Here is an 18,043-nt window from a genome sequence, read left to right on the forward strand (position 1 = left end):
GAGATTAATGACATTGTTCCACCTAACACAATCACCTGCATCAAGTTTGAGATGGATCCTTCCTCCTTCTCTTCTGAATGCTACTAAATTTCTCTGAATGCTACTTAGATTTTGCATTGCCTCAAAGAAGCTATTTAGCATTAAATGACCACCTTCCCTATAAACCACAACGTAAGTTTTACTGACTTTTTTTTACTTTGTACTTATCCACTCAAAATGCATTAAATTAGCCCAAATTTATCAATTATATTATAATGTCTTGGTAGTTCTAATTTGATTTTTTTTTCTCCTAATTTTGAACACTCAGGACACCATCTTCTTTTATTTCATGAGAAAGGAGTATCCTTATAATATATAGAAAGAAAAATGCTGTTTTTGTCATTAGTCCTCCTAATACTCTGTGGGTTTCTGTGGAATTACAAAAGACAGCTAAAGATTGCAGACATCACTGAGAAGTACATTTTCATCACTGGGTGTGACACGGGATTTGGAAACTTGGCCGCCAGAACTTTCGATAAAAAAGGATTTCGTGTAATTGCTGCCTGCCTGACCGAATCGGGATCAACAGCTTTAAAGGAGGAAACCTCAGACAGACTTTACACCGTGCTTCTAGATGTGACCAACCCAGAGAACGTCAAGAGAACTGCTCAGTGGGTGAAGAACCAAGTTGGGGAGAAAGGTGGGTGATGTCAGGAGGTAAGCAGTACTAAATAAATTGCATTCATATTTTAAATGACCTTTATAAAAACATGTCTCCTAAATACCAGCTGTGTAAGGAAAACATCTTTCTGGCATTCTCTGCGTTCAACCAAGATTCATCAGACATCAGCAATGATAGCCCTCATTCCACGGCCTCTTCTGAATCTGCTTGAACCTCTGGAAGTTCTCTGTCAATGTGCGGGTGCAACCATTTCTGTATTACCTTTAATAAAACTTTACTCGCATGGAATATCAAAGATATTGTCTGATGATTTCCGCATTCCGTTGGGTCACCTCTCTTTGGAATGGGCACAAATATGGATCTCTTCCAATCAGTCTGCCAGATAGTTGTCTTCCAAATTTCTTGGCATAGATGAGTGAGTGCCTCCTGTGCCGCCTCACTTTCTTGAAATATTTCAATTTTTATTCCATCAATTCCTGGTACCTTGTTCTTTGCCAGTTCCTTCAATAAACTTGGACGTCTTCCTTCAGTATCATTGGCTCTTGATCATATGCTACTTCTTGAAACTGTTGACCATCAACCATTTCCTTTTGGTACTTTTTTTGATGTACCTTCCATCTTCTCTTGATGCTTTCTGCATCATTAAATAATTTACCTAGAGAACTCTTCAATAATGAAAGTCAAGGTTTGAGTTTTTTCTTCAGTTCCCCCAGCTTGAGAAATGCTAAACATGTTCTTCCCTTTTGGTTTTATGACTCCAGATCTTTGCTCATTTTGTTGCAATATTTGACTTTGTCTTCTCCAACTGACCTTTGAAATTTTCTGTTCAGCTCTTGTACCTCCTCATTTCTTCCATTTGCTTTAGCATCTCTACACTGTAAAGCAAGTTTCAGAGTCTCTTCTGGCATCCATTTTGATCTTTTCCTTCTTCTTGTCTTCTTAATGACTTTTTGCTTTCTTCGTGTAAGATGTTCTTGATGTCATCCCACAACTCTTCTGGTCTTCGGTCTTTAGTATTTAATGTATCAAATCTGTTCTTCAAATGATCTCTATATTCAGGTGGAATATATTCTAGGTCATATTTTGGCTCTGGTGGACTTGTTTTCATTTTCTTCAGCTTCAGCCTGAATTTGCATATAGCAATTAATTGATGGTCTGTTCCATAATCTGCCCCTGGTCTTGTTTTCACTGATGATATGGAGCTTTTCCACTGTCTCTTTCCACAGATCTAGTCAATTTGATTTCTGTGTATTCCATCTTATGAGGTCCATGTGTACAGTCATCTCTTATGCTGTCTAAAGAATGTATTTGAAATGAACAAATCATTAGTTTTGCAGAATTCTATCATGCATTCTCCAGCATCATTTCTATTACCAAGGCCATATTTTCCAACTACTGATCCTTCCTCTTTGTTCCCAACTTTTACATTCCAATCACCAGTAATGATCAATATATCTTGATTGCATGTTTGATCAATTTCAGATTGAAGAAGTTGGTAGAATTCTTCTATTTCATCCTCACTGGCTTTAGTAGTTGGTGCATAATTTTAATAAGAGTGTTATTAACTGGTCTTCCCTGTAGGCTGATGGATATTATCCTATCACAGACAGCGTTGTTTCTCATGACTGATCAGGATATGTTCTTTTTGACAATGAATGCAACACCATTCTTCTTCAATTTGGCATTCCCAGCATAGTAAACCATGTGATTGTCAGGTTCAAGATGGCCAATACCAGTCCATTTCAGCTCACTAATGCCTAAGATATCAATGTTTATGCGTTCCATTTCATTTTTGACAATTTCTAATTTTCCTAGATTCATATTTCATACATTCCATGTTCTGATTATTAATGGATATTTACAGATGTTTCTCTTCATTTTGAGTTGTGCTCCATCAGCAAATGAAGGTCCCCAGGGCTTTATTCCCACTGGCTTTACTCCATTCAAGTCATCATGGTCAACTCTACTTTGAGGAGGCAGCTCTTTCCCAGTTGCATTTTGAGTGCCTTCCAACCTGAGGGGCTCATTTTCCAGCACTATATCTGACAGTGTTTCTCTGCTCTTCATAAGGTTTTCCGTGACTAAGTATTTGGAAGTAGTTCATCTCTCCTTCTTCCTAGTCTGTCTTCATCTGAAAGCTCATCTGAAACCTGTCACCATGGTTGACCCTGCTGGTGTTTATTTAAATACCCATGGCATAGCTTCCAGAATCACAGCAACTCCCAAGCCACCACAGTACACAAACTGACAGACGAGTGGTGGTTGGTCCAGAAAGAGGCATGCTATTTCCCTTCACATCTCTCATTTAGAAACTTTCCTCATATCCTTGAGAGACCCACCTTTTACCTGATTACATTCTCTTTATATTTACATCTTTGCATTTGTATCATTAAAATGCTAATCATATTTTTCAAATCTATTGCTTCTAGATTATGCAATATGCAATTTCCAGTGTTTGCAAACTCATAGAGCTATATTCATGGTCACTCAAATGCACTTTTTAACATAAGTACAGTAGAAATTTAAAACTTGATCCTAGTATATGCATCTAATAGTTATCACTTCCTGTTATAAAGTGATTTTTGTTTTAGAGATGCATTTTAAGCTCCACCTATATGCTATTTCAAATCTTTTCTCAAATGTTTGGAAAGTGTAAGAAATTTGATCATAGAGATTAAATTATTTACTTTACATTTTTTCATTTAAAAAAAGAATACCAGCTGTGCATTTCTTTAAAATTAGGGCTTCTGAGAAGTTACAAATCTCAGGTTCTCTGTGTGCATTAAAATAATCCTCTCTTGAATCCAGTGAATGAAGTTAGAACTGAGGTGAAGGTATTGACCTTCCCTGCTTTTCTTGCTACCAAGGTACTTAGAAATAAAATCTCTGGAACAGTGGTGCAATCCCCAAATTATTATCTAGGTACCTGAGATCCTTATCTCACTCTACAATGGCATCAGAGCTCAAGTATTTTCATTATAAAAGATAGAAAATGGCTTGATAAATTGAGTACAAGTGTTTTACACAGTTGTGGTAGAGCAATCATTGGACACCCATTCTGTATTATGTGCTGATCAACAGCTGCATTCTGAACTAGATGACTTTAATTTAATTAGCTTGGAATAAAATCTGGAATATTCTCATGGATGAATATATTTGGGGGCACAAAGAAAAAAAATGTATGTGATTTCTCCCTTCACATCATCATACGGTTAAGACTCTGAACTTCAGAAACAATGATTTTATAAGTTCCCAGATAATTTTTAATGCTTCCATGCTTTGCTTTTTTTTTTTTCTTCGCAATCCCCACAATGTAACATCACTCATTCTACTTCCTCTCTGTGTTTCCCATCTCCATTCTTTCTCCTTTCCTAACCCTTCCTGTCTTCTGAGCTTTGTTCTTTGACAAATGATGCCCTTTAATCTTGAATGGTTGATTGTTCTAAGAAGAGTGTACCTCTCTGTATTACTGTTCACCTTATAGGTCTGTCTATTGTTTGGCTGAAAATGAAGCTACTAGGTTCCAGACCAAAGGGCCATAGTCTTAGGGATTCTGCCAATCACTGTCTGACCAGTAAACCTTCCAAACACTTTACATAAAAAGCTCCCCATCATACAAAATAGATTAAGTTATCTTTTTTAATTTATTTTACCAAAATAGCTTGATGTTGTTCTTTGTTCATATAGAGTATTTTATAAATATTCTCTTGCCTTCACATCTGATAAGGTGGGTTAAAAGACCAATTACATCTGAGATTAAAAAGTAAAAAGTCTCAGTCAGACTAGTACTTGGGATTCAGAAACAGAAATAAAATTACAGCAAGTTGGCTCCCAGTAACAGAACTTCAACACTTATTTCAATTTCAACTTAGCTTCCCACACTGTACTATCATTTCCCCAAATCACAAAGTATTTCTAAGTAGGTGTATAACTAGAAAGAGGAAATGGCATCATTGGGTAAAGCAGGGGCTGTGTTTCCATCAAAGATGCCCTTATAAGTGTGTGTTCATTAAGAGCATGCCAACCTCTACTCCTACACCTCCTTTCCTTCCTGTTTTCTAGGTCTCTGGGGTCTAATCAACAATGCTGGTGTTCTTGGAGTGCTAGCTCCCACTGATTGGCTGACTGTGGAGGACTACAGAGAACCTATGGAAGTGAACCTGTTTGGACTCATTAATGTGACATTACATATGCTTCCCTTGGTCAAAAAAGCTCAAGGAAGAGTTATCAATGTCTCCAGCATTGGAGGCCGGCTTGCATTAAGTGGAGGGGGATATTCTCCATCCAAATATGCAGTGGAAGGATTCAATGACAGCTTAAGGTAGGACAAATTCACTGACTATTTCTCCCATCATCTCCATTTTGCTATTAAACACAAGCAATGAATATTTATTTTATCAGGCTTAACTTTTTCATTAGGTTCTTCTGTATATCTTTTATTCATCTGTTGAAATGAACAGGAAGTTATGTAGTAACTTCTACATAACTACGTAACTTCCTGTTCACTTGAAGAGAGTTTTCACTTATGCATTTAAATATCTTTATAAATAGCTGCTTTAAAGACTTTGATAATTCACCTCAACATTAATATTTGAAGATGATGATGATGATGATGATGATGATGCAAGTTGAGATTTTTCTGGTATGCCATGTAATTTTGGATTGTATGCTGAACATGTAGAATATTATATTATGAGACTATGGGTCTTGATTAAATTCTACTGAGAACATTGATATTTTTGTGTTAGAAAACAATCCACCAGGTTGGCTTCAGTTCATAAACCTTCTGTGATTTGTGATTCCAATATTTGTTCAGTTTTCAAAGTATTATTGTGCTATTTGGATCTGTCCCACATTTGCCAGTAGCCAGTCAGTCTAGAATATAGAACCTGACCTATGTCACAGCTTGGTTCTCTAAGCCAGATCCATGCATTCACATGTGGAGTTCATATGTAACTTTATGAACATACATAGTCTCCTGAGCTCCATCTCTTCACAATCTCCCTAGTACATCCTGGTTTCCAGGGACTCCCCTCTACCCAAAAGCTGGGAATGTACTTACTCTGCTTTGACAGTTACTTCACACAACTGGACTCATTATGGGGCCAGGTGACAAGAGAAAGTGAGAAACAAAAACAACATGGTTTCTTCCTATCCTTTTGATACCACAATTCTGATTAAAGAGGAAATGTCCCATCCTTCAGTTTTAAGCACCTGCAGGCCCTTGTTGCTGATGCTATCGCTGCTGCTACTGCCATGACCACAAAATTGCCTGAAGTCGGGACTGCGAGAGATAAAATTTTTAAAAATGGGAATTGCCCCACTATGTCTGAATGTTAAGTTTTCCCTGACCTACTCCTTAGAAAATCCCTGGGTGGTGCAAACAGTTTTCACTTGACTAATAGCCTACAGGAATCCTGGTGTGGCACTGTAGGATAAGCATTGAACTGCAAGGTCAGTGGTTCAAACCCACCAGCTGTTCCTCAGCAATCCTATACAGGGTTGCTATGAGTTCAAACCAATTTGATGGCAACAACAACCTAAAGGTTGGCAGTTCAACACCCAGGCAGCATAAGGGGTCAACATGAGTCAGGATCAACTCAATGACAACAGATTTGGGCTTGCTTGGTTGGTTGGTTGGTTTGCCTGCTCCTCAGCCAGAACTATAGAGCCTCTGTGCATGAATTGTGTTTCTTCTGGAGCTCTCTCTACTTCTGAGATTACTTTAGGAGCTAGTTATAAACACGTGGTAGCTGTACAATAAAGACCCAAAGTATAGTGTATTGTCTGAGGGCTAATGACAGCAAGGACAAGGAAACAAGGAAGTTCCCAGAACCAAGAGACATAGACTCTGTCACCGTCAGTTGAGGGTTGAAATTAACCAGTGTTAAACTCACAGGGTAATAGCTAGCCCAACCTCTTTCTCCTCCCTCCTTCCCAGCAGAAACCAGCATGTAGTTAAAAAATAGGTCAGCCTCCCCAGGGTATAGCGTAGGCAGAAGAGTGGAGGAAAGGTCAAGAGGAATTAATGAAAGGTATTCCGCTGTGTGTTGCTGTCATAGGCAAAAGAGAAGACAAACTTATATACAATTTTTCCCTTCCACTCATTTATTTATCTATTTAACTGTTAGCCAAGGGTACGTGTAAGAGTTTAGGTTCTAAACTATGGTTTTAAATTTCACTCACTAACAAAAAGTTAGACTTTCCCTCTGAGATGTATAAAGATAGAACAATACCATGTTACCATTTGATTCAGGTTGCCAGTTTGACTCTCCCAGGAGAGAAATATAATGCTGTGATAGACAAGCCAACCACTGTCATCGACTCAATTCTGCCTCATGGCAACCCCATAGGACACAGTAGAACTGCTCTTTAGGGTTTCTGAGATTAAATCTTCACAGAGGCAGACTGCCTCATCCTTCAACTATGGAGCAGTTGGTGGGTTCAAACCTTTCAATTAGCAGACCAGTGCTTAACCCATGGTGTCACCAGGACCTCTTAATGCTAGAGCAGTGCTTCTCAAACATTAGTGTGTATTTGAATCACCTGGAAACCTTACTACACTGCAGATTCCTATTTAGTAGATCTGGGATGGAGGCTGAGACATTGTTCTAACAAGCTCCCCCCGGTGGCGCCAATGTTCCAGGGATCTCACTTTAAGTAGCAAGCCCGTGGAAACCGCCCATTTACTCCTTGGTTTCCCTTTGGTTCCATTCTATAAGCAGCAGTATTGTAACAGCCTGTTCACACATTTTGAGATTCACTCTAGAGAGTTCGTTCACCTGAAGGGCTTGTGAAATTCTGTTTGCAATGCAGTTGTACCATACCTGAAAGTAATGAATAAAAAGCTTTTATTTATTTCTAAATCATGGAACTGATGCTAGAAATGGTATTATGCATGCAGGCCAAAGTACTGTGGCAGCTCTAGTATTTCTACACATGCGTGAACTTAGGGATAGCAGTATAAGGATTAGAAGGGGACTCTTTCAAATTGTATCTGCCTTACAAGCATACTAGTTGTACTTACCTTGTAAACTTTACCTTGTAAACTTAGTTGTATCTCTAGATTGTTATTTTCACAGTAGGCAGGAGACAAAAGTTCCCTTTGGTGCATTTAAGTTCAAGACTCTAAGGAGACCAGACTACAAGCTAGTAAAATCCAATTAAATTTGAAAATAACTCTTTTTTTTAATGCAGGCAGCACATTTCAAAATCTCTCAAGGTCAAGCTAATACATATTTCGTAATAAAATAGACCTCACATTTCATAATATGTCTGTTGCTAGGAAACAGAATCCAAGATGAATTAAATCATAGCTTAAGTTCACACACAAAAAAAAATCTTTAAAAAAAAAACAAAAAAACTTACAGTGAATATTTCTGTAAAATTAATAATAAACTAAATAGAAAGTAAGTATTCATATACTGGTTTCCTTTTAAAAAAAGGGGGGCACCATTGTTCTTCTAAAACATGAATGTTTCATAAATGCACATATTTTGGGGGGATTTCAGCAATGTGATGAAAGAGCTTGCTGGGTGGCATTGGGAGCTAGTTAGTCATATTAAAGGGTGTCACACTGTGTGCTTGAGCATAGCATCATGTGTGCTGCAATCTCCTGACATTCCTAGAATGGAGATAAACTTGTCCTTCCAGGCTAGTCATTAGTCCATTTCACCATAAGATATTTGAATACTAAGAAGAAACCTGTCCTGAACCCCATGCCCAATAATTTAGTAGGTAGCCTGTCCTCTGGAGAAGAACATTAGCCTGGTGTGGTTCCACCCAGGTCCCTTTCCTGTTCTGCCACTAACCAACCCTCACTTCACCACCTTGACCTTCATCTTCATCTTCAAAATGACAGGGTAGAACAAAATGCTACTTTCAATACACCCAATTCTGTGATTCCATGAAAATAGTCAACCAAATTGCAATCGTTCTCCAAATAAATCTGGATTAAACATCTTCAATGGGTTCTTTTCACAGACGGGACATGAAAGCTTTTGGGGTGCATGTCTCATGCATCGAACCAGGATTGTTCCAAACAGGATTGTCAGATCCAATAAAGGCAAATAAAAAAAAGCATGCTATTTGGAAGCATCTGCCTCCAGACATCAAACAACAATATGGAGAAGGTTACATCGATAAAAGTGAGTTTCTGGGTGGACTTGGGACCCTTTAGGGAGACCCAGTCATAAATGATAAAACAAGGTCCCCAGAGTAATGCACCAGTAAGGATCTTAAATATAGATCAGTGCCATCTATTGCTTCTAGGAGTGATTATAACCATTTAATGAGCATCTGATAAGGGCCATGTTCTACCCTAAGGACCTTATGAATTACAATATACTGCTTACTGTTGGAATAGTGAATAGAGACTTAGAAAGGTGAAGTATCCTATCCCAGGCCCAAACCCAGTCTGGCTGATTCCAAAGCCATGGCCTTCACCTTTAAACGGGACCAATCACATACTCAGCACCCTTCAGCTTTATGGAACTTCAATAGAGAGAAGCCTCAGACTTTGACCATTCCTAGATTAAAATAGAATTGACACCAAAACATCACTGAGACAATGAGAAGTGAGAGGTGACATAGACCAAGTGATTGGGTCAGGGATAGAGAAATAATGATAAAGATTTGATCCTTATTACTAGTATATACTAAACATTCACAATGCAATGATCACCATTCCAAGTGCTTTACAGGCACTCTCTCATTTAAAATCTCCAAATAATCCTATGAAGTAGATACTATGGTTACATCCACAGAATGAAAACAGAGGTCCAAAGAAGCAACTTGTCTGAAGTTATACAGCGATAGAGGTGTATCTGACACCAGGCAGCCTGACTTTAGCGTCAGTTTTAGATGCTGGGTTACTGCATTGCAATGATTTAACCCCTGGTTAAGCATTCAGCTGCTAACCAAAAAGCTGATAGCTCCAACCCACCCTGGGGTTCACAGGGATAAAGACTGCTGCTGTAAAGAGGAGGCAGTTCTACTCTGTCACATGGCATCACTGTGAGTTGAAAAGCAACTCGATGACACCTAACAACAGCAACAGCACCACAGTGTGAACAAGCTTTCTGGCCTTGCTAAAGTCCGTTAGATATTTCTCATGTACTTCCTGAGCTCCTGCTATAAGCTAAACAGAGCCCCGCCTAACTTGGGGTCACCTTGTTCTCCCAAACTATAGCCTTAAAGTAAGTTTCTCTTGCTGGTTGAACATAGTCAACCATGGGAAGGGTCTAGGCCAGAAGTTCTCTAAGTGGGGCTGAGAGGAAAGTCAGATGCAACATTATTCCTCTAAGCAAGGGTGGGGAACTTTTTTTTTTTCTACCAAGGCCCATTTGGATATTTATAACACCTTTCACAGGCCATATAAAATTATCAACTTAAAAATTAGCCTATTATATTTGGTTAAACATTTCATTAGCTCACCCCTAAATGTTGGCCCAGGATCAGGCAGTGTTTCGTTCTGCTGTGCATAAGGTCGCTATGAGTCGGTACCAACTCGATGGCACCTAACAACAACAACAACAACAACAACAACACTCTGATGGCTGAAATTGCAGTTGCTTTGGCAGGGTCAAGCCCTTTGGACTCCTGGTATAACACTGTAGGATCAGAACTGGACTGCAAACTACAAAGTCAGCAGTTCAAACCCACCAACTGCTTCTCAAAAATCCTGTACAGGGTCACTGTGAATCAGAACCAATTCGACCACCCTTAACAACAACAACAATACAGCTCTTGGGGCAGATATTACCCACCCCTGCTCTAAAACCTTAATGCCCAGTAAATGAAATTTTTGTTTTAATTTTTGTGTGCATAAAAATCCCTCCTGTCCCTACCACTACATACACACAAATACATACATCATATGCACCAACCAGAACGTCTGGTTTGACCAGGCTCTCCAGCTCTTTGTGATATGCCGCTGTCATTAAATGCTGTTTTTCACTCACCCACTGATTTTGAAGGTTCTAAAAGGCGGAGGGTCAGAGAAAAAGAGGAAGACCCCCAATGATATGGACTGGCCAAATGGCAGCATAAGTGGACTCAAGCGTGGCAACAGTAGTGAGGTTGGCCCAGGATCAGGCAGTGTTTTGTTCTGCTGTGCATAAGGTCACTATGAGTCAGTACCAACTAGATGGCACCTAACAAGAACAACAAGTAGATTCAGTATAAAACTGATTAAGACTTTAGAAACATAATTTAGTAGAGCTTTCTTTTTGATCTTGACATTGACACTTTTAAAATGCCTATGAATATTTTACCAACTTTCTTCACAAAATTATTGTTGGCTTGGTCCCAGGTTCAGGTCTGTCTGGGAAGTGCCAAAAGGCATGGAGCCCAATTTTGTGCTAGTTGTTCTTAATAGAGGTTTCCAAGTCAGGACTTGGAGAAGAGCCAGACTCCCAGGCCCAAAGCTGACAAGAGGTAGAAGGTCAGCTTTCATTTCCCCAGCTGGAATTTTAGTTTAAAATAGTCCCTGAGATATATCGTTGCTGTGGTTCAGTGCTGTTGAGTCAGTTCCATTGTATAGAGTATCTGAGGAGTGGCTGGTGGGTTTAAACCTGACCTTGCAGTTAGCAGTTCAGTGCTTACATCACCACAGTTATGGACACTTAATTAGACCCTTTGGACAACTTGTGGTTATGGGGACCTGAAGGTTAAACTGAGAATTTAAAATCATACGTTTCCCCTTGAGAACACACAACTCAGGCATGTTTTAAGAGGATATGAGGAATGCTCAAAGTCATTGCCAATCTTTTTATAAAATACCTGCTGTTTTCAAGATATCTTGAAGACTTCTCGTTTGCCTGAGAACTGGGATTCATTGAGCTTCCTGAATCAGAGTATTTGCTGTGATTCTTTTCATTGAATTATAGAGGAATTACAGTATATAAGGAGTCCTGATGTGGCTCTGTGGGTTAATGTGCTGGACTGCAGTCACTTTGAACCTCAGGGTCGGCAGTTCAAGCTCACCAGCTGCTCCTTGGAAACCCTATACAGAGTCACTCTGGGTTGGAACTGACTTGACGGCACTTAACAACAACAATAGCAACAGTATATGAATCCACTCACACACACCCACATTATCCCTGACCACACTCACATTTCCTATAAACATAATATCCCATAAAAGCAAGTTAGGAATCAAACCCATAATTTCCTAAACTCAAGGGCCTCATGAAGCGTGTATGAAATATATTAAGCACCTTTCTTTCATTCCTTTGAAGCTTCTTAAACTGTGTGCCATAGACCAGTTGTTGTTAAGTGCCAATAGGGTGTCAAAAGAGCCTCTGGTGAGCTTGAACCACCAACCTTGCAGTTCAAGCGACTTTGCAGTCTGATGCATTAGCCCAGTAGGACTAATGCATCAGTATTAGGACACCAGGACTCCTATAGCATCAGTATTATCTGGGAGCTTGTTAGAAATGCAACTTTAGGGGCCCCAACTCTGGGGGTGAAGCCAAGAAATCTATGCTTTAATAGCGCGGTTCTCTGTGGTGCTCTAGGATAAGCACTGGACTGCAAACTGCAAGGTCAGTGGTTCAAACCCACCAGCTATTCCTTGGACAACTTATACAGGACTATGACTCAGAACTTCTAGGAGATTCTTCTGCATGTTGAAGTTTTAGAGGCACAGGTTAAGAAAGCACTGCTGCCGTGACAAAGGGCTTGAATTATATTGAGAAATTAATTCACTCACTTGCATCTTCTCCTTCCCACCCTGTCCTCACATTCTCTTTCCCCTTCTTCTAGAGAATAAATGTGTGTTTGTCTCTTTTGACAGGTCTAGAAAAAATGAAGGGTAATAATACATCATATATAAACGTGGATCTCTCTCTGGTGGTAAAGTGCATGGACCATGCATTAACAAGTCTCTTCCCTAAGACCCGTTATACTGCTGGAAAAGATGCCAAGATTTTCTGGATACCTCTGTCTCACATGCCAGCAGTTTTGCAAGACTTTTTATTGTTGAGACAGAAAGTAGACCTGGCTAATCCCAAAACGGTGTGACTCAGCTGACCACAAATGGCTGCCCTAGGCTATGAGATTGACTGATTCCCAGAGCACAGATCGTTTTCAATGCCTTACCTACTCCAGCCTTGACGTATTTAGAAGACCATTTTGATAAATAAAGGAATCCCACCACCAGTGGTAATTTCCCAGAGTCCTTTCTTTCTCAATCTTTTTTGAAAAGAAGGGCAGGGATAACATGTCACATGGGCAATACTTACCCAATATTTAGGCTTTGCATGCTTGCTATGATGTAAGAGACATGGAAAGATTTCCTCTTCCAAAATGATCTTCACTGCTGGCATACCCCTTACCTATAGTCCTCACCCTTTAGAGCAAGTCCTTAATTGTTCAAATCTTGTCCCTTATCAAAACATTAAGAGATTAAGTAGACTACTTTCATAAATGGATTACACATGTTCTGCTACCTGGCTGAAAAGAATCCTCCAAAGAACCAGAACACTGAGAACAAGAAAGGGATGTATAATGAAGCATTAGGAAACACTGGCCCCAGCTAAGGGGCAGTGGAAAATACTAGATGGAACTGCAAGTAGGAGAAGAGCAAAAGAGAAAGAGGAAGAGGGAGAAGAAAAAGAAATAGAGAACACAAGTAGAGTTAAGAAGACTTTAGAAAAACTCTACTACTCTACAGGGAGCTATGGAAGTTAAATATCTTGGTCAAGGCCACTGTGAATGCTGATGTACATGCAGATGTCTGGTGGAAAGACAGGAATAATAGACTAACAAGATACCAACCATTCCAGATAAGCAAAAATATAGAATATTTATGTCTATTCTGGTAAAAATACCAAATGCCAGCATATCTCAGTACAACTCATACTAGAGATGGTTGGCGGTCCTTCATTTGAGGTTTCCCATAAAAATAAATTAATTACAGGTTCTCTTTAGTCTACAACACCTTTAGTGTGCTCAGGCCTATTCCTTGCTCATCATATTCGTGGCTCCTGACGTAGCACCAGGAGCTCCTCAGAAACCCTATCCAGGGTCTGTATGAGTAAGAACTGATTCAACAGCACTTGACAACAACAAAGAGGATTGACCCAGGACTCATACCTCCTCCAAAGGAAACAGTATCCTATATGGATGCTTCCTCAGATCCCAGCACCCAGTACTACTTTCAAAGGTGTGTGTGAAGAAGTCTTGCTGTTGGTGCTGCTGCTGTGGAATGCTGTTGAGTTGGTTCCAACTCAAAGCCACCCTATATAGGGTTTCAGAGGCTTTACATTTCTGCAGGAGCAGAAAGCTTCATCTTTCTCCCTAGGAGTAGCTGGTGGGCTTTGGTTCAAGTCCAGTGCTTATCCTATGGAGCCACCAAGCATGAAGAAGCCTAGAGTGTCAGAATTCACTTGCTCTTTTTGCATTAATGAAGACGATTATGACATCATAAATTCTATATTTCTCTATGGTTTTATATATATTAGCCTTCTTATTCTTATTATTACTATTTTTACAATCGAGAAAAGTGGTACTCCTCTTTCTGTTACTCTTCTCATGATGAATTATTTCTAAGAATTCTTTGATGTGTTTGGATGTGAATTTTAGCCAGTTTATACCGTTTTTCCTTATCCACACATTAAAATATATATAAATGATAATTACTTAAAGAAAGAAAGAAAGAAAAGTGGGAATCAGAGTACCATCAGGAGGTAATGGGGCAAACTATCCTAGATAGCTCAGGAGACACTAATGAGAAGAATAAGAGGGCCTTAAATGAAATAAGGAGCCCTGATGTGGCACCATAAGATAAGCACTTGACCTCAAGGTCAGTTTGTACAGCAAGATAGGCGATTCAAACTCATCAGCTGCTCCTTGGAAATCCTATACAGGGTCACTATGAGTCGGAACTGGCTTCATGGCACTTAACAACAACAGCAACAACTGAAATAAGGTAAGGACCTCCTAGCATCACCATGCTATAATCTAATAAAACACTAGTAGGTGACCAGACTTCCCTCAAAGAAATCATCTAATCAGTAACTGTCTCACAGAGAGACTTCTGCTAACATCCTCAATATGACAAGTTTATGCTTCAATGCCACCAAAGAATACGGAGGTCATCTCCTTTCCAGCTCATTGTTGATTAGCTCTAGTTATTGTAATGTTCTTTATTATTTTTGAGTCAAAATCCATAAATGGGAGAAGAAAGGAGAAAAAACTGCTGTTCCTGCTACCATCATAATAATAATCACTCACGTTCACTGAGGCTTTATAAGCCACAAACCACTCAGAGGGCTGGACTTGTTTCTTTCTTTCTTTCTTGCATCATGTTTACAAGCTTTACGCAACACATATTTCTATGATCCCCTTTTACAGATGAGGAATCAGATTTCCAAGATTTTTTTTTTTTCAGCTCTAATAATACATGATTTCTAAATTGCCCATGGTAAAATGTTACAGCTCTTTAAAAATTTGGCAATGAATTTTATAACCCAAAATACATTCTTTCTGGCACTCTGAAGCTATCCTAATAAGAAACTCTAAAACTCTGAGAGTTGAGAGCATAAGACAAGCCTCCTGGCCAGTGGGATGCCCATGTTCTTGGACAAAGGTATGCAGGAACGATGGACAAGGGTATGCAGGAACGATGGACAAGGGTATGCAGAAATGATGGACAAGTGTTTGCAGAAATGATGGACACGGGTATGCAGGCTCTTCTCAATTTCCCACTCACCTCCACCTCCTGCTGAAAACACCTTTCTAAGAAATATGACTTTTTTTATGAACAGAAACATGAATACAAATGATTATCACATATGCTACCAACTGCAACACTTGTTCCTGAATGAAATGAATAAAAACATGGTAAGAAAAAAGTTCTTGCTCAGGGAGTCCCCCAAGGGCTCAAGTCTTCTGTGGATCCCTTGCTGGTGACTTCTTCACCCCGCAAGTTGTCAGCACAGGGAAAGGGAGGCTGGAAGAATTCTTTGAGTCCCCAAGTAGTTTGCCATCTGTGTGTGTACAAGTATCAGAAACATGTGCTCACTTTTTAAATCAGGTGTTATACATGGATATGCATAAACAAGAAACAAACCAGCGAATCAAGCTATGAAAACTGTACATTGGAAAACGTTAGCCTTCTTCCCACACCAGACCTCTAGTGCCTAGTTAGGAGTTCTTCATGTGTCCTTCCCCAAATGTGTAGATAAATATGTTGTTATTGTTTGCCATCTAGTTGACCCTGTCTCAGGATACTCCATACACAGCAGAATGAAGCATTACTGAATCCTATGCCATCCCTGTGATCAGCTGCAGATCACGTTGTTGTGTTCCATAGAGTTTTCATTGACTGATTTTTAATAAGCTATTGTGGAGTCCACTGAAGCTTTTACAGCATCATAGCAACACGTGGTGGTGGTTACACGTTAGGCGCATTGGCTGGGAATTGAACCAGGGTCTTGTATGGAAGGCGAAAACCCTACCACTGAACCATCATTGCTCTCATAGATAAATACTGGTCTATAGATATTCTCCTTGCATTCTCTTTCACATAAATGGCAACAGTACTAGTTCTACACATGTAGAAAGCACAACAGATTTTTAAAAAATTTAAATGTTCACAGTTTCCTTTTGTAATCTGGTCAATAGACAGTAGGATTCCATCAGTTTCCCCCTCTTGACTTAGAAAACCAGCAAACAAGTTCATTAAATAATAATAACCATTATTCTTTCATTAAGTATATCTAAAAGTTAATATTCTATACATCCTGGGTTCCACTCCAACTCAAACTTAATGCAGCAATTATCCTTACCTTTGGTAAAATGGAAAGCTCATTGGTGTCACGGTTAAAACACTCAGCTGCAAACCAAAAGATCGATGGTTTGAACCCATCCACAGGAGAAAACTGTGATGGTCTGCTTCTGTGAAAATTTACAGCCTTGGAAACCCTGTGGAGCAGTTCTACTCTATCCTATGCAGTCATTATGAATTAGGGTTGGTGCAATGGCAGTGGATTTGGGTTTGGGGTTGAAAACACAAGAAAGGAGAAAATTGTGTTGAATATAAGTTTCTAAGAGTGTCTGTCTGCTAGCAGCCATCTGCGGCACAACTATTGGTCTTTCCCCATTTGAAACAAAGAAACTTAAAGAAACTCAAAGACACAAGGACATAATTAGTCTAAAGAACTAATGGAGAGCTCAATCAGAAGTAAAAAGAAGAGGGGAAAAAAAAAGTATTCTCATACAATTTGATGAATTTGACCTACACCTATGGAAGCAGTAGCTCAAAAGAGGGAACAAGTCCTTACAGCAAGAATCATTCCCACCCCCTCCACACACAGAGTAGACAGGGATGGGCAACTTGGACATTGGCTATCCAATATGGGGGGCGGGGGGCTACAAAGGCAAGAAGTGACTGGTTTACAAGCTTTCAAAAGGGAACCTAGATCCAGAGGGCCTGGAGAAAGGTAGAATCTCCAGTGAGTAGTATTCAATCTGACTAGGTGGGGCTGATGCAATGAAATGCAGACGGATCTCTTGTAATACAATAGTGAATAATTGTTATCAGGACTGATTGTGAGGGTTGGAAATGTAAAGGTAGACGTTTTATAGCAAGGAGGGGAGTGATTAACTTTTCAGTCTAGGAGCGGAGGTCCCTAGGACCATCCAGGGAGAAAAGCAGATTGCGGGACCCTACCTAGAGAAGCAATGATGCCTGAAATGGAGGCAGAGACGATGATGTGGAGCGATGGAGCAGCTGGAGACTTTAGATCCAGAGAGGGAGAGCGACTGTGTGCTGAAGACCTGGAGGGTACGGGGGAAGGATTGCATGGAGGGGATTGTAACCATGGCAATGAGACAATATACAATAGAATGAATATATAACTAATGTTCTCCCATGTAAACTATCACATAATTCACAATAAAACATTTAAGAAAAAAAAAGAACTAATGGATCACATAAACTTCAGTCTCTATTACTTTGAATCAGAAGAACTAGATGGTGCCAGACTCCCACTTCTGAACATTCTGGAAGAGATCACAAAAGAGGATCCTGGGTAGAGTGGGAGAAAATTATTGAACAAACCACAAAATCTTTTTTTTTTTTTTTTAAATCCAGGTTTAAATTAGTCCAATGGACTAACAGACCATGTGAACATCTATCTCAGTGTCCCAGAGAACAAAAGAACTAGAAGCACCTGCCTACCATTTCCAATTGCTCTGAAAGGGACCCATTAGAAGGTCCTGAGAAGAGAGGGAGAAAATGTTGAACAAAATTAAAAATCATTAAAAAATAAACAAGCAAAAAAATAGGCTTATAGGCTTACTGACCAGATAGAGATGGGTGAAACCTCCGAAACTTAATCACTCTTTAGGATTAGATCGCGACCCTTAATCACT

The 18,043-nt window shown here is 39.5% G+C and overlaps 1 protein-coding gene across 1 annotated transcript; it reads left to right on the plus strand.

Annotated features, from left to right (window-relative positions):
• The first annotated feature begins 307 nt into the window (after positions 1 to 307).
• DHRS9 (dehydrogenase/reductase (SDR family) member 9) lies at positions 308 to 12,685 on the plus strand. Its single transcript, XM_006867018.1, has 4 exons — positions 308 to 679; positions 4,724 to 4,982; positions 8,645 to 8,808; positions 12,459 to 12,685. Exons 1-4 carry the CDS (start codon positions 367 to 369, stop codon positions 12,683 to 12,685), a joined length of 963 nt encoding a protein of 320 aa, XP_006867080.1. The 5' UTR covers positions 308 to 366.
• The last annotated feature ends 5,358 nt before the right edge of the window (positions 12,686 to 18,043 follow it).

This window comes from Chrysochloris asiatica, unplaced genomic scaffold (genome assembly GCF_000296735.1).
Source record: "Chrysochloris asiatica unplaced genomic scaffold, ChrAsi1.0 scaffold00099, whole genome shotgun sequence".
NCBI lineage: Eukaryota > Metazoa > Chordata > Mammalia > Afrosoricida > Chrysochloridae > Chrysochloris > Chrysochloris asiatica.